This window comes from Camelus dromedarius, chromosome 17 (genome assembly GCF_036321535.1).
Source record: "Camelus dromedarius isolate mCamDro1 chromosome 17, mCamDro1.pat, whole genome shotgun sequence".
Taxonomy (NCBI): Eukaryota; Metazoa; Chordata; class Mammalia; order Artiodactyla; family Camelidae; genus Camelus; species Camelus dromedarius.
The window spans coordinates 11,500,872-11,527,713 of NC_087452.1; the positions used below are offsets into that span (position 1 = coordinate 11,500,872).

Consider the following 26,842-nt stretch of genomic DNA (forward strand, 5'->3'; position numbering starts at 1 on the left):
TTCAGATTCCTAGCCTATGGACTGTCGGAGAATAAATATCTGTGACTGTAACCCTCTCAAGTTAGTGGTCGTCTGGTACAACAGCCCTCGGAAACGACTACAGATTTTGGTAACTCAGTTTGGACCAGACACATTTCAAGTGCTCAAGAGCCAGCCACGTGCGGCTAATTTGAGCGCAGTTTTAACATCTTCAGAGAGAGCGTCTTCTGTGGTCATTTTCCAAACGTTGCTTTAGAAATGAGAACCCTTGGAGACAAGTTGGAATTCAGATCTGAAGAGGTGAGCCCTTTGCCTTAGGATCATTTCTTTCCAAAACTAAATAATCTGTTACTTTCCTTAAGGGAAAGGATTCTTGATTACTCGGAGAAGACAAAACAGCCCAGCAATCCACGAGGGGTTCTGCAAAATATGAAAACCATTTTTCTTTTATCTCTCTGAGCACAGAACTCACACCTAATAACATGTACATTATTGTTTACCAAAACGATCGGTAATTGTACTCGAGTCGCAGGCTCAGGAGACGCTTTTTTCCTTTATTTTCTACTTTCCAAAGATGCTGCAATCTAGTCTTAGTTCCCTTTGAAATTAAAGAATAACCTCTTTTTTGCTTTCATGACATCACAAAACAGAAAGAGCAAGCCAAGGCCAATATCACACCTGTTAGTGCGTGTGGTTCACAGGCAGGGAAAGAAGGCTCAGCAGAAAAATTGAACCATTTCAATATTCAGGACACCTCTTCAACGTAAAAAACCTTCCTTCATATCGTCGGGTATTCAATAAGCTGCACTGAAAGCTAGAAGGACTTGGGTAAAAAAGTAGCATATACACCAGAGGGGAAAGGAAACGGCTGGATTAGAATCAGCAAGCCTTGCCCTTGATGCCAGGCCTGTAACCTTGAGCAGGCCGCCGACCACTCAGATTCTTGTACGTACAGTGGGGATAATGATGGTGCCTGCTTCTCAAGAGTGTGGACTATGACTCTCAAGCTTTTGTAAGCATCAGAGTCCCCTGCAGGGCGTGTTAAAACGCAGAGTGGAGAACTCACATCCAGAGTTAGGATCCTCCAGGTCTGGGGCTGAGGCCCGGGAACCTGCATGTCAGATGAGTTACCAGGTGTTACTGATGCAGCTCATCTCTGGACGACATTTTGAGAACCGCTGGTTCGTAGTATTTTACAAGACGGTAAAGGCCCAGGAGAACAAGGACTATGGGTCAATGGATATCATAGTGTAACAGTTAGAAGCCCCAGCTTTCCAGCTGGGTAGAGCCGAATTCAAATACTGCCTTGGACCAGTATGAGCTCTGACTCCTTTGGCAGGTCACGGGACCGCTCACCTAGGGGATGGGTTGTTGTGTGGTTAAACGGGGTACTGTACTCAAGGATATGATACTCCATCTGGCACAGAAAAGTTCAAAAGAATGTTTACTCTTAATAATATTACTGAAGTTATCTCTAGCCCCTAACCGGCTTGTTAAACAGACTGTTCAGCAAATATATAGACTAACAGGGGCTAAACAAATTAAGGGCATTATTAGGGTGGTGTGGGACTACATCCTCATCAAACTCCATTCTTCCTAGAGGTGAAATGCCTTATTAACCTCACCAACGGGAGTCTGGGAGGAGAGGAATGGAAGGATACGGCCCACAAGGGAGTCTGCTCCAGCCCCTGCACCACACGCATCAGGGGCATCTGTGTGCTCCTTTCTTTATCTTGGCTGTTTCAGTGTTTGGTAAAAGGCATTAAAAAAAAATCTTCTATCATTTTGAACCACCAAATTCTTCTCTTTTCAGAACCCTGATCTCTTCGCAACTTGATAAATTTCTAGGTGTCCCATCATGGACACCTCTCCAGCTCTTTCCCAGTGCCAGGCTCCCAGATAGATGGCTCCACTGGCACCTGTCTGGGGGCCTCGGTGCCAGGAGGCAGACCCTAAAAGTTGTGGCTGCTAAACATGTGTATGGATGCCTACTGGTTCGGTGCTGCTGGTGATGATGACAATGATGATATTAACAGCAACTACTCACAGACACAGAAAACAAACTTATGGTTATGTGGGTGGGGTGGGGTGGGAAGGGATACACTGGGAGTTCGAGATATGCAGATACTAACATATATAAAACAAACAAGCTCATAGAATATAGCACAGGGAACTATATTCAACATCTTGTAGTAACTTAACCATGAAAAAGAATATGAAAGCAAATATATGAATGTTCATGTATGACTGAAGCATTATGCTGTACACCAGAAACTGACACAACATTGTAAACTGATACGTCAATAAAAAATATAAGTATTGAAAAAAAACAGCAACTAACACTGAGTTCATGTTACTAAGTCAAATATCGTCCTAAGAAGTCTACACATATAAATAAGTTCAATCAGTTTAGGAATTTCTCTTTCATAGGGGCTTACCACTGTTATTATAGATGAGGTCACCTTGCAAAAAGGTGGTGGAAGGGCAACAAATGTGCTCTAAACTCGGCTATACAACCTTCAACCACTGAAGAAGGGCCCCACATGGGTGCGCTCACAGGCTGATACTGGCGAGGGCACCAGCAGCAGCCTCGATGCCAAGAGGGCAGGGACGATCTTCCACATGGAGCAAAACTACATCCTGCGAGAGCAGCACAACGCCTGGCACTGGCCGGTCCTCAAATATGCACTGAACCACACAGGGAGTGCTTGCTGAGTGTCAGACACCGTGCCAGCCCCACAGAACACATACACGATCTCAGTCTTCATCAGCACCCCAATGACATCAATCTACCCACTCTGTCCATTTCACACGAGGAAGAGAAAAAAAACTCCAAGACTTAGGGAGGTAAAAATCGCTTGATCACACAGCTGATGTGGCAGACGAATCAATTTCATTTCAAAGGCCACGCTCCTAACTCCCAGCTCTGCTGCGTCGCCAGGCGGCGTTCCTGGCGGGGTGCGCGATGCCACGCGGTATCCTTCACCCACCTTCCAGCTTTGCTGGGATACCGTCAACCCCACGTTTCAACACAGAATGATCACACCAGCTGCTAATGAATGTAACGTCTGGATTTTCCCTTGTCTCTTTGTTCTCCTCTCTTTCTAATTTGTTTCATTCAACAGACTTCAATCTTTTTTTTCCTTTTTTCTTTTTTAAAGACATAACATGCCCTAGACTCTATCAGTAACGGAGTTTTATTTATAGTTAAGACATCCTGCCTGGCTGAGCATATCTAATGAAGCCGTTAATGACTCTGCATCAGGAGAGGTCTTAAATTGAGTATTTCTAATAACTTCTGGTGTGTCTGACTGCCACTCTCTGTCCATGCCGGTGGGGATACAAAATTGCTGCCAGTTTCTCTATTTACCTCAACATCTTCATTACGGATTAATATTTTCCCACCGTGAAATATATTTAAACACTTAAATTGATGCTCAAAAGGAGTTTTGCATTTGCTGCTTACTATTTTCTGGGCATCCTTCTCCGCATTCTTCTCCTGAATTTTCTTCACTGGAGTCACTGCTTTTTAATCTAGTTTTTCACTTTCTTCTTGCTAATCTTTCTACTGCTTTGGCTTCATTTCATGGCCACGGTTATGAGACAGCACAGAGAAATTAGGAAATCCATTCTTTGGCTTCAGTCAGCATGACTGTAAACGCAGTGGCCAGTCAGTTTCTTAGAAGGTGAAACAATAAAATAAGAAGCCAGTACAGCATGCGCTTTGTGGTAACTGCATGAAAACTAACATTTACTCAACTCTCCTTTGATCTGAATTGAATGCCTGTTACTTCTGCAAAAAGCAGAGGCAGTAAGAGGTTTAATGTCTGACTAGAATTGTGAAATTATTTGAAAGTCGCTTGTTCTCCTGTTTATTTTGGGGGAAAAGATGAGTCTTGAGAACTGAAATGCTGTACCTGGCTACCCTGTGAGGCCAAGCTTTGAAACTACCTTCTGTGTGCTCGGCATTCTGGTGGGGCTGTCTGGGCACGAGGAGGAGGGGAGGGTGTTGGAGGCTGGTCCTGAGCTTTGCGGAACATCTGATTAAGAGGCAGCTCGGTAAGACTGGGCTTAACCGAGTTCTATTATCAACATCAACAAATACTGGGGGTTCCTACTGTGCGTGTGTGCTCTCTGACCCTACAACAAGCCAAAACCGTCCACGGTCTACTTCAGTCTCTAGCAAGGCACTTCCTGAGCCTGAAATGCCTTCTAGGGACCACGGGGCGGTGTCTCCACATGCTCTGATTGCAGGCAGTGGCCCTTGGTTTGCATTTCTTACTTGTATTATTTCATAGACTCAAGCTACATCCCTGTGATTAACTATTCCACCGAGCGCACCTCCTTGCTCCAATTTCGTCGACACTCACTAACCCCTGAATATGCCTCTCTTGAACTTTTCCTCCACTGCGTACCTCAAATGCAGCTGTAACAGTGGCAGAGATTTTGTGAACAAATCGACAAAACGCTTGCATTTGGAGAGGATGCACCTTCTCAAAAAGAGGTAAGTGTTGAAGTTGGTAAATGGCCCCACAGAGATGGGAGTAAATTTAGCCTTTCTGAAACCAAGATCGACTGAGGATACATCATACATTTTTTTCACCCATTCACAGAGGGTCTTTCAGTATCTCTAAGCCTCTTGCTCCCATGGAGCAGTCATTTTATTCTTTCCCTCAAATCCGCTGATGTGGACAGAATCCATAACACAGAGTAAGGCAAAGGACCCACGTGAAATTTCATAGTAGTTGAATAAAGTTTCAGGCTTAGCTCTAACCCTCTCAGCATATATATCTGCCTTTCAAATCGTGTGTACAGACAGAACCATACATTCATAGGATTAAAAAGGGCTTTAGGGACCATCTGTTGAATGCCTTCCTCGTACAGAAGGATAAACTGAATCCCAGAGGCAAACATGACTTGCCCAGTAGCTGGCTAATAATAAAACTAGTAAGTAGTGAAAAGAGTAAGAGATTTGGTTAACAGTAAAACTACCTGGTTGCAGGACCTGGACAATACTTACAGGCACACCACTACAGAGGCATGTGTCCAGGTGCTCACACAAGTTCTTACACGCATATGCACACATGGACCTACATCAGAGTCATCTCTGTCAAAACTATGCTTCCTGTCTGGTCTCCTCCTAATCACTGATGTGACCAATACTGGGCTGCCTCTCTGCTATCCATGGGTGTGCTCATGCTTTTGGTTTGGATTCCCCCAAAAGCAGAGCCTGAGAGGACTTTGAAACAGTCAGTTTATTTGGAAGACCATACCAGAAGTAGCCGTGAGAAGGATAAGGGAGAAGGTTGCCTGTGGGCAACCAGGATTCAGTCTTGGGAGGACCTGGAAAGAACTGTGGAGAATGTGCCTGGACATCGTCCTTCCAAACGAGGCATTTGTCTACAGATTCTCAGGCCCACTGTGTGAGGACTGCACTCAAGGAGGGAGTTCATTTCTCATAGTTCCCCTTGCTTGTGACCTTAGAGAAAGACTTGGGGCAAAATAATACAGAGTAGGGAGAGTCCAGCCAGCTGTGATTAAAAGCGGAACTGGGCGAGGCGGGAAGGGTGGCACCAAAAACAATCTGATATAGAGTTCAAGGCATACAGACCAATTTTAATACTTTATATATTTCAATCTAATTTTAAAAAACACATTTGTATGAATTAGCCTCAGAGGTGGCTAGTTGACCACCTTAAAATGAAGGTGGCAAGAGCATGCCTTGTGTCCACAGTTCTCTCTCTCGCGCGCGCATGTCTGGCCAGTATGTAACATCTGTTCATCTGATGTGTGTTTATTCATGTAGTGAACGGCACTATGTACTGGGCATTTTGAAGATGCTGGGTGTACAGCATGGAACAGAAATATCCGTAAGAAAGACAGAACTATCTGCCTTAATAAAGCTTCAATCCAGTGGGAAAAGACATTTAGCATAAAGACAAATACATAGTTATTCATGTATCAGTAAGAACTCTGAAGAAAAATAAGAAGAGGGGTATAAAATGTTGATGAAAAGAGTTCTTACTATTTTAATTTATTTACTGTGGTCAAGGGAAGCCTCACCGATCAGGTGGCATTTGAGCACCAGATTCACAGAAGGCGAGAGGGTGAGTGATGGGACATCTGGGGCAAAAGCATTACTGGAAAAAGGAAGAGTTACTACAAAGACCCTGAGGTCTACTTACTTGGTGCTGTGTCTGATGACAAAGAAACTAAATGCCTGAAATGGACTTTGCAACCTGGTGGACTAGGTATGTAGCCTGAAGACCATTTGGGTTTGTTTTATACAGCCTTTTTTTTTTTATTTTCAAGATTAATTTGAGTTGGTTGGTCATGTTAAAGAATTAGAAGATTTATACACAAAAAATGTCAAAAAACTGGGAACCTGGCATGTAGGGCCAGAGCTGGGCACTGGTTAGTGCTTTATTGGGACATGTTTTCTCCAGTCACCAGCAATCCTTATTGTATGCAGGAGTCACTATTGCTTTGAAAACGTTTTATTCCTTTGTTAGCTTCTTTGCTCTTCTAGGTAGTTGGGTTTTGTGTTTGCTGTTGAAATTGATTAACAGGAAGGATAATAAAAACCGATTTTGTAAAGACTGAATTTTCAGACTACTGGCACCAGTAGCGTTTTTGTTTCTGTTTTTTTTTTAAATTATTGTCAGAGACTGAGTCTAGCATTGGTAAGAGAGAACGTTTCCAACGCACCATAAATTGCTCATCAATCTCTTAAACAATCAGCAGAACTTTCACGACGCACCCCTTGCAGGAGGAGCCTGCTTAGACATTTGGATCTTCTACCTTATTTAGGGGAAAAGATCAGGAAAAGGCATATTTGAGATTCGCTAATTATGATAAACATAACAAACATAAATATTTTCTTTGCCAAGAAGCTCACCAAGAAATATATGACTAAGGAAGTATAGAAAAGGTAAAGAATGAGCAGTTAAATAAATCTGTTCAAAATTCAGAGTATCGAGTGCTATGTAAATTAATGGAATCAAGACAAATAGCAAGAAAACAAAAACATTAATTAAAGCTCGACTCTACCTACACTGAAGGAGGCATATGGGAAGGGACTATTAATGCCATGTAAAACAGTTCACAGGAAACACTCACAAAAAAATCAATACTGATTTCTCACAAAAAACTAAGTGAATAAAAAAGATACAGGTACACATCTTAGGTGAGAATTCTGAGTTTTTCAAAACACAATGGAAGAGATTAATGGCTTCCTTGATTTTCGACCCTTTAATTTCTTGATATCTACGCAGCATAGTGGGTTACATCAGCACTTTGCTGCAGCCAAATACTGAAAAATTGGTTTAGTCTGATGCTTTAAAGAACATGTTTATCCCAGCATCATGAGGAGTTAGAGCCAGAATGTCCCAGTCAAGGACTTTCAGGAAGGACAAGGTGCATGAAAAGACTGAGAAAAGGAACTGAGGCACAGAGCCTGAGGCATTTGGTGGGGGGTGGGGGTGGGGGGAATTAAGCTTCTGACCAGACGAGGAAGAGAAGTAACATCTCTAAAAGAGACGGCTGGACGCCAACATGTCCATGGTGACCATGCTGGGAATCTTACTAAGGCAGAACGTTTCAGATTTGAAGGCAGGGCACTTTAAAGTGTACAAATGAATGGGAGTTTACATTTAGAAAAAACAGAGGAAGAATGAAAACCAAAATTTAAAGAGTAAATTTGCCCTACGTACTGGAAAAATCAACAAGATAGCTAAAAAACTGAATGGCGTGCAGGTCAAAACTGTGGAGTCTGGAGTGGGTCGGCTTGAGTTTGAATCTTATTAGCCTTACCACTTCCTGGCTTGGTGACTTTGGCTGAGTTTCTCAACTTCTTGATGCTTCAGTAATGATATTAATAACAATAGTCATAAAAGGGAAAATAAACAGCAAATCCTTCCTTCCTCGTGGTCAAGAAAGAATGAAATAAGGTAAAGCACACCAAGTACTTAGCATAGTACCTGGCACGGTGTAAGGGACCCACACATATGAGTATGACCATTTCTACCTTTAATTATACAACAACTGCAAATAATCTACCATGTCAAGCTGTCGGTCAATACAGCTGTGGAACTCAGCTAACAGTTCTAAGAGAGCAGTAAGTATTTCTGTCTTGCTTAGGAGTGTATTCCCAGATACTAACACCGAGCTGGCTCTTTATAAGGTATTCAGTAATATTATTTGAACGAGTCCATGAATCAAGGAAATGATGATCCAAACTCATTTTTGTTTTGTGTTGTAAAAATGAAAATACATTCCAGGTGTCCCTCTTGGACTTGACACACTGAATAACAGAGCAGGTCAACTAGACTCATTTCAAGAAGACGTGGAAAGTTGTCCACCATCCCAACCTAGAAACCAGCCCTCAGCGCATGTTGGACTTCAGCTGCATCAACACTGAGTTATGCGTGTCAGCCGGCAGGGTCATATCTTCCAGAAAACCAAGAAAGTAATAAATAGCATGTTTGAACTTTTAAAAGCCCATGTCTAGCAGTTGACCATGAATGTATGATAGAAAATTTGTTGTCTGTGCTTTCTGGCTCCTGCTAAACTACAGGTGCATTGAAATGAAAAAGAAAATCGGAATCAAAAGATGGGGTGATATCAACAAAGACACTGAAGAGCCACCAGATAAACTTCCATCCACTGACATCAAAGTAGGCAATACTCTAGACTCTATTATCAGTTTTACTGCCCAATATCGCTGTGCAATTGAGCACTAGAATGAGCAAAAATAACAACTTTCAAACCAAATAATGGCTCAAATGACTCTAAAAGGACTAGACAGACAGGTTAAATATCAGTGTCTAGCGGCGGATACCACACCATGAAAAGAGCCAGCAAAAGACCATCAGGAGAGTGTGTTCGACAGTGTCAACAAATGCTAGTCACAGTAGCGTGCACTCTTACATTCTATCATTGCCATCTAAAGTGAAGGCCCACTTTTGAATTAGTGTGAAATACACTGGTATTTTTAAATCAGAAAGTTTTAAAATGGCACTCTACCTGCAAGGCACAACATGAATGATTGCAGGACCAGCAGTTCCCATGGCAACCTCATCTTCAGTTTCCCAGGTCAAAGGAGTTTCGAGTCCAATAACAATTGAGTAGTCTAGCTGCTTCTTTTAAGTTGTGTTCAACCTTTAATCTGTGGGAAAGAAGAGACATTACAACGAGATTTAGGAATACTTCTCCTTGTAGTCTCTGCAAATTCATCTTTACTTGAATATAAATAAAAATGACTTCTGGAAAGCTGCTACTGAAGAAGACACAATGTGTTAAATTGTGAAGATAAAGCAAGTAAGCCTCTTTTCCTTCCTCCAAATAATCCCTGGGCAGAGACTGGAGTGGGTATGTGCCTGTGGCTACTGAGTGAAGGTAAGAACAGCTTCTGATTAGGTGTGAACCAACCCGAAGGCAGGGGACTGAACTATTTTTTACAAGTTCTTTTCCAGTTCCTTAGTCTCCAGGCCCTGTTCTTATTTATTTTCCACTTAATAATATGCCCCAAATAGTGAATACAGAAGAAATGCCACTGAATGAGATAGGGCTAGTGGTGGTGGACCTTAAGGAGAAATCCCCAAGTCTTAGAATGGAGTCATGTGAGGGGAAAATAACTACCCCATCAACTCAAACATTTTTTCCCTGTCCTCCACGTTTCACTCCTAAAATGGAAGAGAAATGTGCGGCCTCACTGCCTACCAGGAGAAGTCCTACCAATTATGAGTAGCTGTCTACTAGGTTCTTGTGGACAAATCCAGAGCATGATGAAGAACCGTAATTCCTCCATTAGCCAGGAATCTTAGCACTGGAGAACAGTACAGGAAAGAGAGGCTGCTTGCTCTGTGTACAAAGTACAATGCAGGTAAGTGAATGGGTGAAGCAGGTATTCACGGGCACACTAGGGAGAATGGGTACATACACCCGGTCTGAGGGGGCAGGTGCTGATGGCCAACCCGTGGGGCACGGACCCAGGGTTGCAGGAGAACCTACAACTTTCTCAAAAAGAGTTAAAAATGTTATCGTATTCTGGAAAATCTCCCAAGGTTTAAACATTGGAAATTGGTTCAAAATATATATTTTTTAAACACTGAGGGAACCAAACAAAGCTAAATTGCCTTCAGGTTCCAAAAGTTTGCAACATTTTCTCAGTAAAACAACTCACACTGTACTTGCTCTCAACCACGCAGCCCTTCCAGCAGCCATCCTGTGAGCCGGCCCTGAACTTATGCAACTAGGGTGCACCTTTTGCTTGCCAGACACTAGTGATGCACTGGACCTGCCAAAATGCAGATCCCAGCTCTAGCCTTCAGCATCACCTACTCCAGTGGGGGCAATTACCTGCAATTTCATAAATGTGCAACAAAAGTGCATGCTTCAATAAGAAAGAATGCAAATTTTGTAAAGTGCCACAAAATGTACCATCTTGAAGGAAGGAGGAAACTTTCTGGACTTCATAAAGGAGATGAACTCCCACTGGGGTTTGAAAGATGAGCAGGATGCTTCTTCTTATGCATCAGTTAATCAAACAAGCAAGAAGTCTAGGGAACCGGAAGACACACTCTTGTACAGCTGGAGCTGTAACAAATTACATGATCCTGGAGATGCACCCCACCCTGCCTCCCTCTCCAGGTTGTTTCAAGGGAAACTTTCTGGGTACGTAAATGAAACTGCTTTGAAAACTAAAGAGCACCATACAAATGCTATGTACTTGTAGCCATGATTTTCTTTTTTTAAGCAGATGATAACCCAGGGCTTCTCATCTCACTGCCACTTGAAAGGAAAACAGTGAGCGAACACAGGCTTACACAAAAACAGGGACCAACATGAGCTCCTTAATCAAGGGCTCTCAGCACTCATTTATACCACGTGGTCACTCAGAAGCCTTTCTGTTTACCAGGAAGCTAACAGAAAGAACCATCACGAGAGAACGGCACCCTTCTTTTGTGCCCTTAAATAGCTCAGTTTCTGATAAAGCTAGACTTGATATGTTGTGAAGACAAAAGGGACTCAACTTCTGATCTGCTGACGTGGCTGAAAAGCAGGCAGTGTCTCTAACTGGATATGTTCAGATACTCTTCTGACATGCATGGCGATTAGGCCATTTTAGATAAACAGGATGTGCTGATCAATGAAAACTATTAATGTCTTAAGCAAATGATCAGGGTATTAATAATTAATTTTGTAAGGGAAATGTCATCTCAGACCTGGGGATTGATCTATGATGTTAAGCAGTTTCTAGAAGCAATTAAAATTAGCTTAGGAAATGTATCCAATTACACAATAAAGATTTAATTCATGATACGATGCTGTTTACGAATGTGTGTGTCCCACTTAGAGCTATAGGTTTTTAAGGATGAAGGATTTCGAGAACCCGATGGGCATTTATTTACATTCGGGTAGGTAAGGTTCACCTTTGCTAATCAGGAACGATGGGGTCGTTGACAGTCATTTGTCTGGTGGGCAGCGGTAACTGAGAGCACCAGGTTTTGTGAAGGGAGCTGAAGATTCATGAATCTCAGGTGGGATTGTGGTGTCGGATACAAAGGTTCCTAATTGCGTTTTTCCTGCCAGAACCAGAAAGCCAGCTGCAGGACGAGGCGAGAGTTACGGCCGTGATAGATCTCCCTGCAGCTCGGAGCTCTCCCTGCTTTATCCTAAGGTGGCCACAGCAGCACAAGGTAGTGCGCCCGGCACGAACTGTGGGACCTTGACCAAGAATTAGACTCGTAAATCCTGGGGAGGAGGCCACACAATGAAACAAGGCTGAATTGCTTTCTCTGGCTGAGCCAGAAGGAGATGAATAATTGAGAATTCTACAGTATATCTGGACAGGATGCTCCGCAGAGCAAAACTCCTCCAGCTTCCAAACCTTCAAACAATTCTTACACCAACAGTCATGCCAAAGAACTCAGTATAAAGTGTTCAAGACAAATCATGATTCAGTTCTTCCTGCGATGTCCCAGTTTCTACATGCAGGGTCTGATCACGTCATGATGAGTTTTAGCACCTGGCTCAATTAAAATTCTTCTGGTATCCGAATAGCTCTAACTCAGCTCAACAAGTAAGGAGGCGTGCTTACAGCGCAGCAGGGACAGTGCTAGGGGTTGGATGTGCAGAGCGGATGGTGGTAAGAGCCCTATACTCAAGGAGCGCACTGTTTATTTGCCAAGAAAGGAGATTAAACTGGTCATTATAATTCAGTGCAATTCACTTTCTAAGTCTATTAAGCACAAGGTGCTAGGGATGCAAAGCAACATAGTCTAAATGAGCCAGGGCAAAGGATAGGGTGGGGGCTTCAGGAATGCTCCCCAAAGGGGCTAACAGTTTGGACTGTCTTAAAGGATAAATGAGAGGGAGAAAGGAAATTCTAACCCAAGTGACAAGGACACGAAACAGGCATGACACTGAGAACTCAGAGATAGTACAAGTTACTGCAACGCACTATAATGAAAAAAAACAAAGTGGGCCGACTCACGCCTGTGCTCTAATCTTGGCCCTACCATTCTCCAGCCATGTGGTTCATCTGTAAAATAAAGACAGAACACCCACCTTCCAGGCTTACTGTCAGGATGAGTGAGAATGTATGGAAGGCACTGAAGACAGATCCGTGACACTTAGTAGCTACTCTTGTCGAAGACAGCACAGCACTGGCAAAGTCAGGGGTGTGATTCCCAAACAGCCTTGAATGTATATTAAAGAGTTTGGACTTGAATCTGGAAGGTGGGGACAACTTTAAACAGGGGGAGGTCCTGAACCAACTTGGTTTGCCTGTATGGGGATCTGCTTTACATGCAATCCCCAGAAGCACAGAATCTCTTCTTCCCCCAACCTTTGCTTTTCTCCTCTGGTCAACCGGGGAACTAGATCTCTAACTACGAAGTATATTTCCAACATATACAACACGTTCTTTCAAAACTTCATGGCAGCAAGACAAGAGTGGAGAAAACACTAAACTTGGAATTTCAGTTACTTCTTCCTGGTTTTCCCACTAGCGATCAACTTTCGGGAAGCCGCGGAAGCTTTGTAAACAAATCTCCTTGTCTGTAGTTTGGGAATCACATCATATACCCTATCTTTCTCGTAAGTGTGTTGTAAAGGCCAACGGGTATATGTTTTGAAAGTGAATATTATTTAGACTCAGACTTAAGTCCCTTCCCAGATATTAAACCTTATAAACATAGGAATATTTGTTTTATTCATTGGTATTGAAGAGGCACATGGAATAGTAAGTACGGGACACAGAGTAGGCAGTCAATAAACAGCGTGTAAATGAAAGAATACATTCAGCTAACACCGTTCATGGACGTACTACGTGCTTTTACATTCCCTCCTTATTTAATCCTCATAACAACCCTGGAGGTCAGGCATCACTAATCCTCTATAAAATTATAGTCTTGGAAACTAGACTATGAGAGGCCATAGAACTTGTTCAAGGACAAATGTCCAGAAGTCCACAGAGGCAGTATTCAAATCTGTGTCTTCATACTGCAAGCACTGTGTTCTTTTCTACCACAGTGACAGAAATGTAAATAAAGCAGTGTGTCTTTTACAGGGTGACATAAAATTCTGAAGATGACTCTTCTGACTCTGCTTTTCATGTTGTTCTTCTGCAGCAAAGAAGCCAGGTGCCAGTGAGCAGAAGTGCAGAATCTGTGTAATATCCATAACACAAAGGACAGCATGGGCTTCAGAGCTGAGACCTTGTCAGAAGGCTACATCTCACTGGCGTGAACTCAGGCGCATTCTTGTGATAGCACAACTGTGAGTAAGTTTCTTTCCCTCTTACTGTAAGGACAGCAGGAACCATTTATTTTCTTACTAATTATTATTTAGAATGTGGCCATTCTTAAGGCCGGAATTTTTAAAAGGAGCACCCACAGTTCCCAGTTGTATGGCTGAGCATTTTCTGACTCTACATTTAACTAATGAGAGGTACGGTCAATCACAACGGCAAGGAAGTGGTGAAGAGAACTGAAAACAGGAGAGAAATTCAGCTTCTGCAGAAACCAACATGTCAATCATTTCAAGGGAAAATGGCATATACTCAAATCTTAATGTTCCATCAGTCAACAGAGATTTCTTGAGTGTCCATTATTCAAATGGTAATATGCAGATACCAAGAGGTCAAGGTCTCTGCCCACAAGGGCATGACAACTCAGCTTGGTAGAAAAGATTACTGGCTGTATGAGTTAGCTTACATGTCAAGTGAGTGGGACAAATAGTCTGTACTCTCTACCCTTATGGTAGCTGGCCTATGGTTCTTCTTGGATAATGAAAATTCATATCCTATCAAATTAGCTTAACAGATTTCTCCCTGTATCAGCTTTTTACTCTATCTACCAGAAGGAACACACTTCCATGTCTGTGTCCCTGAAGTCTTCCCTGCTTCTGTGGAGACAGGAATAGGTGGTCTAATAGAAGTGGTGAGAAAATGTGAGTCGCCTGGTTTCTCTTTGGATTGCTTGTCACAAGCATCTAAAAGTAGGAAGGGGACAAAGCAAAGAAGAGAAGATAAAAGGCCCTGGATGATACAGTTTGAAAGCTGCATCTATTAACCAAGAGGTAGGCATGCATGAGATGGAATCCCTTCGATAGCGGTACTCACCTACTCAATGGCTGTTTCGGACTCTATTTCGATCACAAGATCACATTACAGAGAACTCTGAGGAATTACAGAGGGTCAGCTAAGGTGGAACATTTCCCTCATTTTTAAAGGCTTTCTAGGCAAAATAGTATCTGCCACTCGTGGCAATTCTAAGCAGAAATAGAATGATTACATTAGGCAGAAACCCTCTGGAATAAAAGCCAGCTGGGCAATATCTTCTCAATTCAGTCAATGAAGGTACCTTTTTAAAATAAATTCCAAGAGCCTAAAGAATTCTATACACTAATTCTGAAAAATCTCTTATTAAACTTTCTTAAAATATATACTCACTATCACTTTCTCAACACATCTTCTCCTTATAAAAGCTTATTCTACTGTGATGTTAGACCTTTACACTTTGACACTCAGAGAGCATCTCACACAAAACAAAACAAGTAATTCCAATAATCACAGCGTGGTACTTCAAAAGATCGTTGAATTGAGATTCAGAATAATGGGGATCTTAGCTCAGTGCTGTTGTTTACTTGCTGGGCAAGTTTTTTTCACCAGTAAAACAAGGGTTTGGATCAGGTTTTTCTAAGAGTTCTTGAAGCCCCGATGCACCACTGTATCAGAGAAAGATTTAATTTGTCAAATGAATGGTAGTCACCATGCTTTGTTATCACCAAGTAGACATCTCACAATTTCTCAGATTCTATTATCTTCCCACCTGTCAGAGTTGTTTAAGATACACTGTGTTTAAGTTCTATGTATGGTGCTGTTACTGCAAATTTAATCACAAGACACAAATACATAGTCACTATTCACAGTCTCCACTAAGTAATCACTGACTGTACTACTTTCTGAAGTTGTACTTAATTTTTACTTTTATTACAGTAATACATAAACATAGCTGAAATAGTTCTAGTCCCCTGAGAGAACTGCTTCCCAGGGAAAAATAAGTTGTCTCTCTGATATGTGTCTCAGTCTTGATAAAAAATGCTTATCCCACCATTTCTTGATTTGGGGATCATTATGTATTGCAATTTCTTTCATAGACAATGATATTTCAGTTTCCTTAGATACTCTCTCCCCATGACAGGCACACATACACAAACAGACACATACATACCTCATTCCACTGTTGTCCAAATTTACTACCACTTAACTTTTGGTTAATAATTTTCAACTGAGCCCCAGAGTATAATGCTTATATTTCCTTTCTATAATAGTTGGGTTTTTGAAGAGTTAATAATTTCCTCTTTATTTGCTTAGGTTTCTAAGTAAATTTACCATTTATCCCAAACATTTACCATTATCTAATGCTTTCATTAGGTTCAAACACAACTTGTGGCCCATCAGTTTTAATAAATTTTTAGGACATGTAGATACTAAACACTTTTACAGTTCAGCTGAAAACAAACATGTCTTGCATTCAAAGATATAATTATATATATGTCACGTACATAATGCAATTATCCATATATATGAAGCTTGTATGTTTGTGAAAATTTCCAGTACAACATATGAAATTGAAAAGCAACATAAAAGAATATGTGATTAAACTATGAAACAATGCTAGAGGCGATGTAATGATAGAATGTAATACAAATAACTGAGGAATAATAAATAATAGATATCACTTACAAAGCACTTACTATGTAGCAGTCTCTTATTAGTTTATTAGCTCATATAATCTTTAAAACAACCTTTTAAAGTAGACTACAATATTATTTCCCTTTTAAGGGTTAAGAACATTGTCTTCAGTTGGAGCTGGTAACTAACAGGGACAGACATAAACTCTGTTTTCCCCACAAGTTTATTGAAGCGTATCTTACACACACTAAGACGCATTCTTTTCAGTGTAAAGTTTAATGAGATTTCAAAAACTTATGCAGTCATACCACTACTACCACCATCAGGATGCAGAATATTTCCATCACCCCCGAAATCAACCCTGAAAGTCTGACTTTAGAGGCCAGATGTTTAACCACTCTACTGAAAATTTCCCAAACAGTTATAACACAAGCTTATTACAATAACTGGCAACTGCAGGACGTATAAAATATATGGTGTTTTCCTCTTATTTAGGTTGCTTCTCAGTTACTCCACCCCGCTGTTAGAATGTCACTTGCATATTAGTCCACTCAGTACAACAGAAACAGGAACAAAAGTAGATCATAGCAGAAGACACGAAAAGACACAGCACCTCCCCTTTCCCAGGCCCAGGGAAGCAATGCTAACTGAGCATGGCACTCTTCCCTGCTTAGACCACAGGCAGTCCCAGAGTCTTCTCCACATAGCCTTTCAAGTAGACATGACAAAATCAATATGGTTTGCAAGTAAAATAAAAATGTCTTTGCCTTCCCTACGGTAGTTGAAAACCTTGGCTTTAAAATTACACAAGCCAGGTTCAAATCCCAACTCTACCATTTAACTGTTGACCTTGGGCAAGTCATTTAACCTCTGTTAGCCTCACTTTTCTCTTTGACAAAGTGACAGTGATGATTCAAGAGTTGTTGGAAGGGATGTAAGAACAAATCTTTGGAGTTGGATTCTGCTAAAAAAAGGTGAGCCTGGCTTTGAGTAGGTACACTTATCAGGAAAAGAAGATGGACAAGCAGTGGAAGCATCTGGTTTTAGGAGACGTGGATGCAGGGTGCTCACTGTGCCAAAGGGGAAAGACCCATGACCCATCATAGTCTTTCCTGAGCATCAGAGAAGAATACATGGACGTGGCTTGGGGAAAATGACACTTCCCAGAGACTCCAGTCTTGGTCGTGCTCTCTGGGTACTGGGAAGTAAACTTCGCCAACTTTCTTAAGGCTCCTACCAATAGGGTAGGAAGGAAGGGTTTCTTAGCAATCATCTCACGTTTGTTTTCCTTCTGCCCACCGGTGTGCTGCAGAGTGCCAATTCTGCTAAACTCCCCAATAAATCACTGTTAATGAAGCATGTTGCACATACAGACAGCAACAGGCATTTTTTAATCACCTAAACCAAAGAAGAGCTAAAGGTAAGCACAAAACACTCTAATACCTAATATATTAGGTGTCAGATTTAAAGTGGCAAGAACTGTACAACTTTCAGAGCTTTTACTTGGATGCACTTGGTGGGAAGTAAAGCTTACCAGTATATTCATCATTATGCACAGCTTGCCGACTGCTTGGACAGCCAAATCAGATAGCTGGGAGCCTAAAAGAGAGTCTGGATCTCCTTAATCCAAAGGAAAAAATAAGATTACAAACATAAATGCACCGATTCTGATAGGCTCTCAAGATGAACAGGCTAAAGTCTTTTCTCCTCCACCCTTTATTCACAACTTATTAACTAACTTTCTACTAACTGACACGCCACGTGACACAGCAACGAGTCAGACAGACACCGTCTGCCCTCATGGAGCCTATTTTATCCTGCTGGGGGGGTGAGTGACCTGGTACTCTGAGGCGCTGGAACAGGGGACAACCAGGAAAGCACGCCAGTAGGAGTAAGAGTGAATGTGATCTTTGGAAGCAGACCTAACTTCAAATCTTGCTTTTCCATGTCCAATGCCTGAATTGCTTTGAAAAAGTTATTTCAGATGCTCCCATTTTTCATCTATAAAGTGGAGACTCTGCCACTTACTTCAGAAGTGTACAGAGAAGAAGGTGAGCTAATAATGCACGTCCAACGCTTAGCACTATAACACGACCACAGCATGGACTTTGTCTTCCCTGGGGGAAACTTGGAAGCCTCTCTTATGGTAGGAGGAAAAGTGGGGACATGAAACTATCCTTCTCTTTAGTGAAATGCTAACACAGGGTTTGTATTCATAGCCTGCCACCTCCTGCAATGGTGAACAAACTGTACCTTCTAGATCCTGTGCTATCATTTATAGAAATGAATATATTGGAACATTCGTCTAAATAATACTTGTTGAATAACCACAGTATGTCAGGCACTGTGCTAGGCACTGGATGTCATGGTAAAGTTGACCAAGTCCTGTCACCATGGGGCTTACCTTCTAGTGCATGTTCTAGGTTATTTGCCCGTGGAACTCAATTTCTGGGAGAATAAGCTGAGCTCCTACGCACAGCTCGGTGTCACTGTCCTCCAGGCTTGGACTGCACGCCGATGACAGGACGTTTCCAGATCATCTGACAAACTCATCTGAATTCTTATTTGGTATCGAGTAGTTTTCCAGAACTTCGCTGCATATTATACAAAACTATTTAAGTGAGTGGTCACCCCATTTTCTTGATTTTTGGACCCAGAGCTGTATGTGAGGCATGAAGATGATAGAGAGATAAAGTGATGAGCTTTTTTGTTGTTGTTATTTTTTTTTTGAGTATTTACCCTATCAGTTACTATCCAAAGATTTTATATACGTTATCTCATCCTCACAATAAACTGAGGAGGTAGGTATATAGTTACTCCCATTTGTCAGAGAAGAAAATGAAGCTTGGAGAGGCAAGTGAGTCACCTATTCCTTTGGTATCTCTCCCACGGCTTCCTTCTAGACCTGTCAGCAGTCAATTTCCTGTCAGCATACTGTCAGGACAACAGCACTGACATTCCAAAAGAAAAACAGAGTAGACAGCTGGTAAACCTCCACGTGAAGGCTGCCTTTCCCTGTATGGGTGAGGGTGCTTCATTGTCAGATGCAAAATAATGAAACTGAATTACTGCACGTGAACCCTGAATCATTAGCATGCCAAGGGACAGTTTTCCTCCTTGCAAGAACAGCAGAAGTGGCCAATGTGACAGTTTAAAAACCATTTTTTTTGTTCCCCTTATCAATGAGTAGTTATCCATCTAGTTAGTTAAACAGCCAAAATAGGTAGAAAGTAGTAAACATGCTCTTTGTGTAGCCAGGCTGACTGAGGCCACACTGAGCAAACACGAGTTGGTTCTCAGGGAACCAGATTTCAGGCCTGGCCTGTCACATATATAACAGATGTCCCTGAAGTTCTGGGTGTGAAATGAGCACATGCTGCCAATCTACTTTTAACCATTCTATTTATGTTCTTATTTAAAATGCGACACAGTGATCATTTCCAGTTATAAAGTGGCTTTTATCTGAGAGTCTCCAAAGGACAGTGTATTAATGCTTACATTACTGTTGGGGATGAGGTTAGGTTCCAGTCTTATAATTTTTATGCCGGGAAACTGAGGCATAAAAGAGTACAGTGAGTATACGATATTTAGTAAATGAAGAAGAAATAGATGTGTCTTTGTCTAAGGATAATGCCAGAGGGAAAGTGTAATTTTACAGGGAGGAAACTTGGCCAACTCCCTCTTAACCAAGGGATAGAGGCTGACATCACCAGTGATCGTGCCTCAAGCACGCTCTGATATGGCACACTGAGGGGGACGTAGTATTCGTGTGTGGTCTTCTTGCCAACAGTGCTTAAGCTCAGGTGATCCTGAGAAAACATCAGACAGGTGAGTAAGACTCTACAACATAACTGACCAGCAGTCCTTGAAAGTGCTAAGATCACCAAAGGCATGGAAAGATGACTAAAACATTGTCATGAATTAAAGGACAGTCTGGAGAAAGGAATATTTCAAACAAGGTGAGATTCTGGATTAGATCCTGGAATAGAACGAGAACATTAGTAGAAAAACTGGTGAACTTTAAAGAAGATCTATTGTTGAGTTAACTGAATGGTACCAGTGTCAGTTCTCTGCTTTTTATCATGATATTACAGCACAATAAGATGTTAACCCTAGGAGAACCAGAGTGAAGGGGAACTCTGTACCCCTTTATGTAACTTTCCTATACACCAACAATTATTTCAAAATAAAGCTCATGCTGCATCAGTCATTTCCTAGCCTGAGAGTAAGATTTTTTTTTTAATATCACTTTTTTTGTTTTTACAACAATGGGGCCACTCTCCTAGAAAGATATTTGCATACCTAATACCAGTGTAGATGTTTTATTTATGTTCTGCCACATCATTTGCAGAGGAAGTTCAATGATCACAGAAATGTGCTCACAGAAGACACACCGGTCAGGGAAAAAATTATGCAGGAAAAAAGAAAATGTCTGGATGCCCAGGCTGCAATCCATATTGACAATGTTGTTAACTTGTTTCAATTTAATTAAAATTAGACTGCTGAAGAGTGAAGATATGAAAATAACCCAGTTTACCCTACTTTCTTAATGAGCAAAAAAAATACACCGGAATTCTGTTACTTCTTGTATGCTAAAAATACAGCACGCAGGTTTTCCCTAAATGTCTCATTTATTATCACTGTAAGCTCTTTACAATCAGATGTGATATCTATGTAAAGACGGAGAGAAAAATGGAAATGGGAAAACCTATAATAGTATATAATTATAGTTTTTCACAACATCAAAATTCCTCCTTAAATTAGCAGTCTGGGGCCTGCCACTGGTAAAAGAAAAGGTAGTAATTCTAGCTACTTGTGGAAACTAAGAAATCGTTGAATTATCTACAAAAGCATTGTTGAGAACAGAATTCTAATAAGTGATAACTTCAACTTTGAGGCTCGGTGAGAAATGTGGCAATCAGCAAAAGAAAGATCTAAATAGCTGTGGTTACTTTAGAAAAATTCAATTCCATGGCTTCTTTTAAAGTTCGTGCCTCCGCACAGTTCAAGTTTTTATTTTACTGCCTCTCAGCTCTTCATTTACTACATCTCAGCTGCAAGTTTCAGAGAAGTATTTTCAAGCGTAGGAAGAAACGTGATGAAATACGTCCTCCTGGGGCCCACGTTTATGTAACTGTAAACCTACGGAAGTTCTTTCTGACTCTTCCTAGCACATTTCAGGCTCAGGCTGTATCTCAGGTTACCTTACGGAACCTCTGCTACGGGAAAATCCCAAACTATTTGGGAACCAGTAGCCTTGATAGATGAGAAAGAATAATCTACATAAATACAAGGAAATTGTCTTCTGTGTATCTAGCTGAGTGCAAGGAAGGCAGGTTTTTCCCAATCGGAAGTAAATATTTTTAAGTGTACTTTAAAAATTCTTAGCTTACAGTAGGCCCTCAGGTGGGGTGGTGGCAATGGTAGTGGAAATCCATTAGATTGTAATGACAGACTTTTGTCACTTCAAAGCTTTGCCATCAATTCCTCCCAAGAGATGCTACTTTCTACTGAATTCACACAACTGAGGAATGAGTCTGGGAGACAGGATGAGCATGCTCAGAGGAACGACGAAAGTAACTGGAGAAGAAACAGACTACTTCTGTTTTAATGATATTAACAGGGACTCCAGATAAACCCACCTTAATCCACATCCCCAAACCTTAACCCATGGCTTTGCCCCATTGCTTTTTAACACCTGATCCTCCGCAACAGTCACTAATTAAAAACTCCGCATGCTCCTCAGCTTGGGCATTAGAACCTGCATTTCTGAGCAATGTTAAATAGCCAGAATAAAATATGAAAACAGTATATAAACCACGTACATTACATATGCATATGTGTATGTCTATAACCGCCCACTCACAATGTGAATGTATTTATGTAAGTAATATCCCAGAGTCCAGTCGTCAACACAGAATAATTTGTTCTATACAAGAAAACAATTAGGAAAAAAAAAAAACAACCTTTCTCATCTTTGTAAGTGCTTCACTGTGCTGGACTGGAAAAAGTGGACATATTTCATACATTGTTATTCAGTGAACACGTTACGCTACATCCTAATTGAGGAAAACTTTCAGAAACATCTCATGTATTTGTAAATAAACGGTGCTGGTGAACAAGCACAGGCAGGGTCTGCAATTACACCTGTGTATATTGATATGCCCACCAGCTCTTTTGTCTTAAAACAGACCTAAGAGAAGGTTTTTCTGGGCTAATTGCTGTTACTACAGTTTGGTTTCACAGTCAACTGTCCCCTTCAGGCACAACAATCGGGCTGGCCTCTTGGTGCCAACTTTTGTCTAAAGACAAATAGATAAAAAAGTCTCCTTTGAATTTTCTAAAAATACTTATTATTCACTCTTCAGAATTCTGTCAATAACCCCAAATGAAGAGAGCTTAATTTTTTAATAGCAAGCAGATGGTTTCAGGGAGGAAACCATTGCCTGGCTCTTGGTTTCTTAACATAGCATAGGCGGCTAGGCAGCACGTTACCTGTCTGAAGGAAGGGCCGGAGTACTGGGTTACTCGTGACAGGTTCCTTGGGAAAATGAGAACAGCTTAAGGAGAGCCCCACATCTGAGCTGCCCAGCGACCTCCAGTCCATTCTCTGTATCTCAGCCGCAGCTGTATTTCCAGAGTGCAAACATGCTGAAGCTGATCTCCCCAACTACTTTACGGAACCAGCAAAGACCTGCATAATTCCAGCTCCCACCCATCTCTGCAGCACACAGCTGTACTAAGGCCAGACTGAGTGTCAGCTGGATAGGTCTGGCAACCTTGCCTCCTTATCTCTGTACCTAGAGATGATTTGTACGTAGATAACTTCCTCTGGAAGTATTCTCTGAATTCTTAACTATGATTTGGTACTGCTCAGACATGCTTTGACAGCTTTCAGAATTTCTCTTATTAGAGCAGTTATCACACAGTATTATTACTTTTCTCTTTATCCTCTTTTGTTATTATTAATGCCCAGAAGGGAGAGACAAAGTATTTCATTCACCCGTGTACTGAGAAAGTAAGCACACGGTAAATATATGTTGAATCAACTTAAACTCTAATGCATTTAATTACTTAGGAAAAAGCAGAGTAGGTCCAACAGCTCAAATTGCCAGCAGGAAGCGATCTAATTAGAATCTTAAAAAAGAATAATCAGAAAATTCCTCAGAACTAGTTAAGAAGGTTGGGACTTTACCCTGGGTACCTTCGTGGACAAGAGTTTGTGAGTTGGCTGGGGAATTTTAAAAGATGTCAATAAAGATATGCATATGATAATTTATACAGATCATTAAAGTATGATTTTGGAAGCTTGCTTCTAAATCATGGATTCTTAAATATGTTTAAGAGATAACATGATAAAAATAATCCCAAAGTTACATCTGTTTAAGAGAACTGAGTTAACCAAAGTAGACAGATCACTTTATTGCAGGACGTCCCCTAGCCTTCAGTAAGATGGCATGGAATTTGTAGAAAAGAAGAAAGAGGTGTTCCAGGTGGTGCTTCCCAGAGTTACTTGACCAGAAGTTCCTTTTTATCTACAGACAACTCACGCCACAAAAGTTTCTCAGAACTCACTATGGGATATGTCTGTCATCTACCACAAAGATTGGCAATCTAAAGGCCGATTCCAGCTGAACACCTGTTTTTGTAAATACATTTTTATTGGAACACTGCCAGGCCTGCTCACTGATGTATTGTCTAGCGCTGCTTTTGTGATACAATTGCAGGGCTGGGTGCTTATGATAGAGATTTATGACCTGGAAAATACAAAAAAAACAAAAACAAACAAACAAACAAAAAACTTGCTACCTAGTCATTTACAGAGACTGTTTGGTGGCACGTAAATCAATGAAGTTAAAACACTCCCTCACTCCATACACGAAAATAAACTCAAAATGGCTTAAAGATTTAAATATAAAACAAGGCATGATAAATCTCCTAGAAGAAAACACAGGCAAAACATTCTCTGACCTGAATCTTAGCAATGTCCTCCTAGGGCAAGTCTACCCAGGTAATAGAAATAAGAGCAAAAAAAAACCAAAAACCAAAAAACAAAAACAAATGAGACCTAATTTAACTTAAAAGCTTTTGCACAGCAAAGGAAACCATAAGCAAAATGAAAACCTACAGAATGGGCGAAAATATTTGCAAATGATGTGAATGACAAAGGCTTAATTTCCAGAATATATAAACAGCTCGTATTACTTAATAATAATAATAATAAAAAAACCCAATCCAAAAATGGGCAGAAGACCTAAATAAGCAATTCTCCAATGAAGACATACAAAAGGCCAATAGGAACATTAAAAAATGCTTAATATCATAATTATCAGAGAAATGCAAATAAAAACTATAATGAGGTATCACACCAGTCAGAATGGCCATCATTCAAAAGTCCATGAATAATAAATGCTGGAGAGGGTGTGGAAAAAAAGGGAACCCTCCTACACTGCTAGTGGGAATGTAGTTTGATGCAGCCATTATAGAAAACAGTATGAAGACTTCTCAAAAAACTGGTCCAGCAACCCCACTTCTGGATATTCTGGGTCTATTTCTGGAGGAAACTCTAATTCAAAAAGACACATGCACCCCAATGTTCACAGCAGCACTATATACAATAGCCAAGACATGGAAGCAACCTGAATGTCCATCGACGGAGGACTGGATAAAGAAGCTGTGGTATATTTATACAATGAAATTCAACTCAGCCATAAAAAATAATAAAATAACGCCATCTGGAGCGACATGGATGGACCTGGAGATTATCATTCTAAGTGAAGTAAGCCAGAAAGAGAAAGAAAAATACCATAGGTTATCACTCATGTGGAAAGTAAGAAGGAAAAAGAAAAAAACAAAAAAAGACACTGTGGACTCATCTACAAAACAGAAACAGACTCACAGACACAGCAAACAGTCTCATGGTTACCAGGGAAAGGGGGAGGGGAGGAATACATTTGGGAGTTTGAGATTTATAGATGTTAGCCACTATATATAAAAATAGATTTAAAAAAAGATTTCTTTTCTGTATAGCACAGGGAACTATGTCCATTATCTTCTAATAATCTTCAATGAAAGAGAATATGAAAACAAATATATATCTGTGTCTGTATGTGCATGACTGGGACATTGTGCTGTACACCAGAAATTGACACTGTAACTGACTGTACTTCAATTAAAAAAATGAAAAGCAATAATAATAACAAACAAACAAAAAAAGAATGTTTGCTGATTCCCCAATTTACAGTAACAGTTTGTTCTTTCTTAAGCTCCCCTATAAAAGTCTCCTCTGGTGATAATTAGGGTTTACCACAGTAAGCTGGACCCACTGCTGATGTGTGATAGAAAACTGTTGTCTAAATGCCCGATGAAATGATCCACAAACCTGGAGAGCATCACATTTTTCCTCAACACTGAGCTGACCAGCAGTATTCTCTAAATTGAAATGTGAACTAAGCGAAATATGTTTGCACTTTCTGCTTTGAATTCTAATCAGAAACTATTTTACACACATTCTTAAATTAACATATTAAACCTTACAAACATAGACACATTGACCATAAAGAAGTCTGAAACAAATACCTTAAAATACCTTACGGATAATTTATCAAAACACTGACATACTGGAAATTTTACTAATGACAACTAAGCTATTTATTTGGTAATCTGAAGAAATCATACAGGTATCCAAAAGAACCTGAGGTCCTTCATTATAAACATGTGTTTTGGTCACAGAAGGCTAAGGATGAACAACGTTGAAAGAGGCTTGTGATCTAGACTTTATCTACATGAAATACCAAGTTAGGCACAGTAATTGAAATAGTTAGATGATTTGGTTTTTTTCTAATTCCAATTCAGTAGTTAAAGAAAATACATAGTTTTAATTCCTACTAGTAACAAGTATTTTTGTTTCTTCAATTGTTAATCCATAAAATTAAACTAGCTCAAATATTGGGTTGGTTTAGGACACATTCAACATAATTTTGTAAGTTGCTAGAATTGACGTGTTTGGTCGTGAATTTAAGAGAAAAGACTAACATGGAAAGAGAATTCAGTTAACAGTAACTTCTGGTGACAGATACTTGTAGGAATAAAAGTTTCTTCTATTTCTATAATTCAGCCGAATTAGTCTGAAATTCTGTTTCTTGCGTGTTTTTCTCCTCAACCTTCAGCTTGCATCTCCCAAAGACATTTGACAGATATTGCTACTGGTTTTTGGCTCTGCTCCCTTTCCTCCTGTCTGCTGAAAACCATCACATTTGATGCCTAATTTCCCTGGAGAAACTGTTAAATGCTTTTGGGCTCATTTTAGAAGCCAATATTGGTATATTTTTTTGTTTTGTTTTGTTTTGTTTTTTACCTTGTGGCAAGAACACTTAACATATACAGGTTTTGATAGTTATTTCAAGGCAGTCCTTTGACTAGAGTTTCAAAATAAAGAATTTTGGTTTCCATATTCTTGCTCTTCTTAGGATAAAAATGGCCAAACTGATCATATATAACTTAAATGAATTTGACTCAATGTTCTGTGAAAAAGAAGAAAAACACACTAACAAAAAATACACACAGAGATATAATATTGCAAACAGCATATGCCCCAGAATGAGTGTTAGTTGGAACATACAATCCAGTTCACAATTCTCATGGGAGATTTTAGTTCTCATT

At 40.5% G+C, this 26,842-nt stretch overlaps 1 protein-coding gene across 6 annotated transcripts in view; it reads right to left on the minus strand.

Moving 5' to 3' along the window:
• Positions 1-26,842, minus strand: part of LOC105093180 (contactin-4) — an 813,469-nt gene that overhangs the window by 403,530 nt on the left and 383,097 nt on the right. For all 6 annotated transcript variants that reach the window (XM_031470760.2, XM_031470759.2, XM_064496304.1 and 3 more), the window contains one exon: positions 9,004-9,145. In XM_031470760.2, coding sequence (XP_031326620.2) covers positions 9,004-9,058 — 55 coding nt within the window. In that variant the 5' untranslated portion in view covers positions 9,059-9,145. The remainder of the gene's footprint in view (positions 1-9,003; positions 9,146-26,842) is intronic.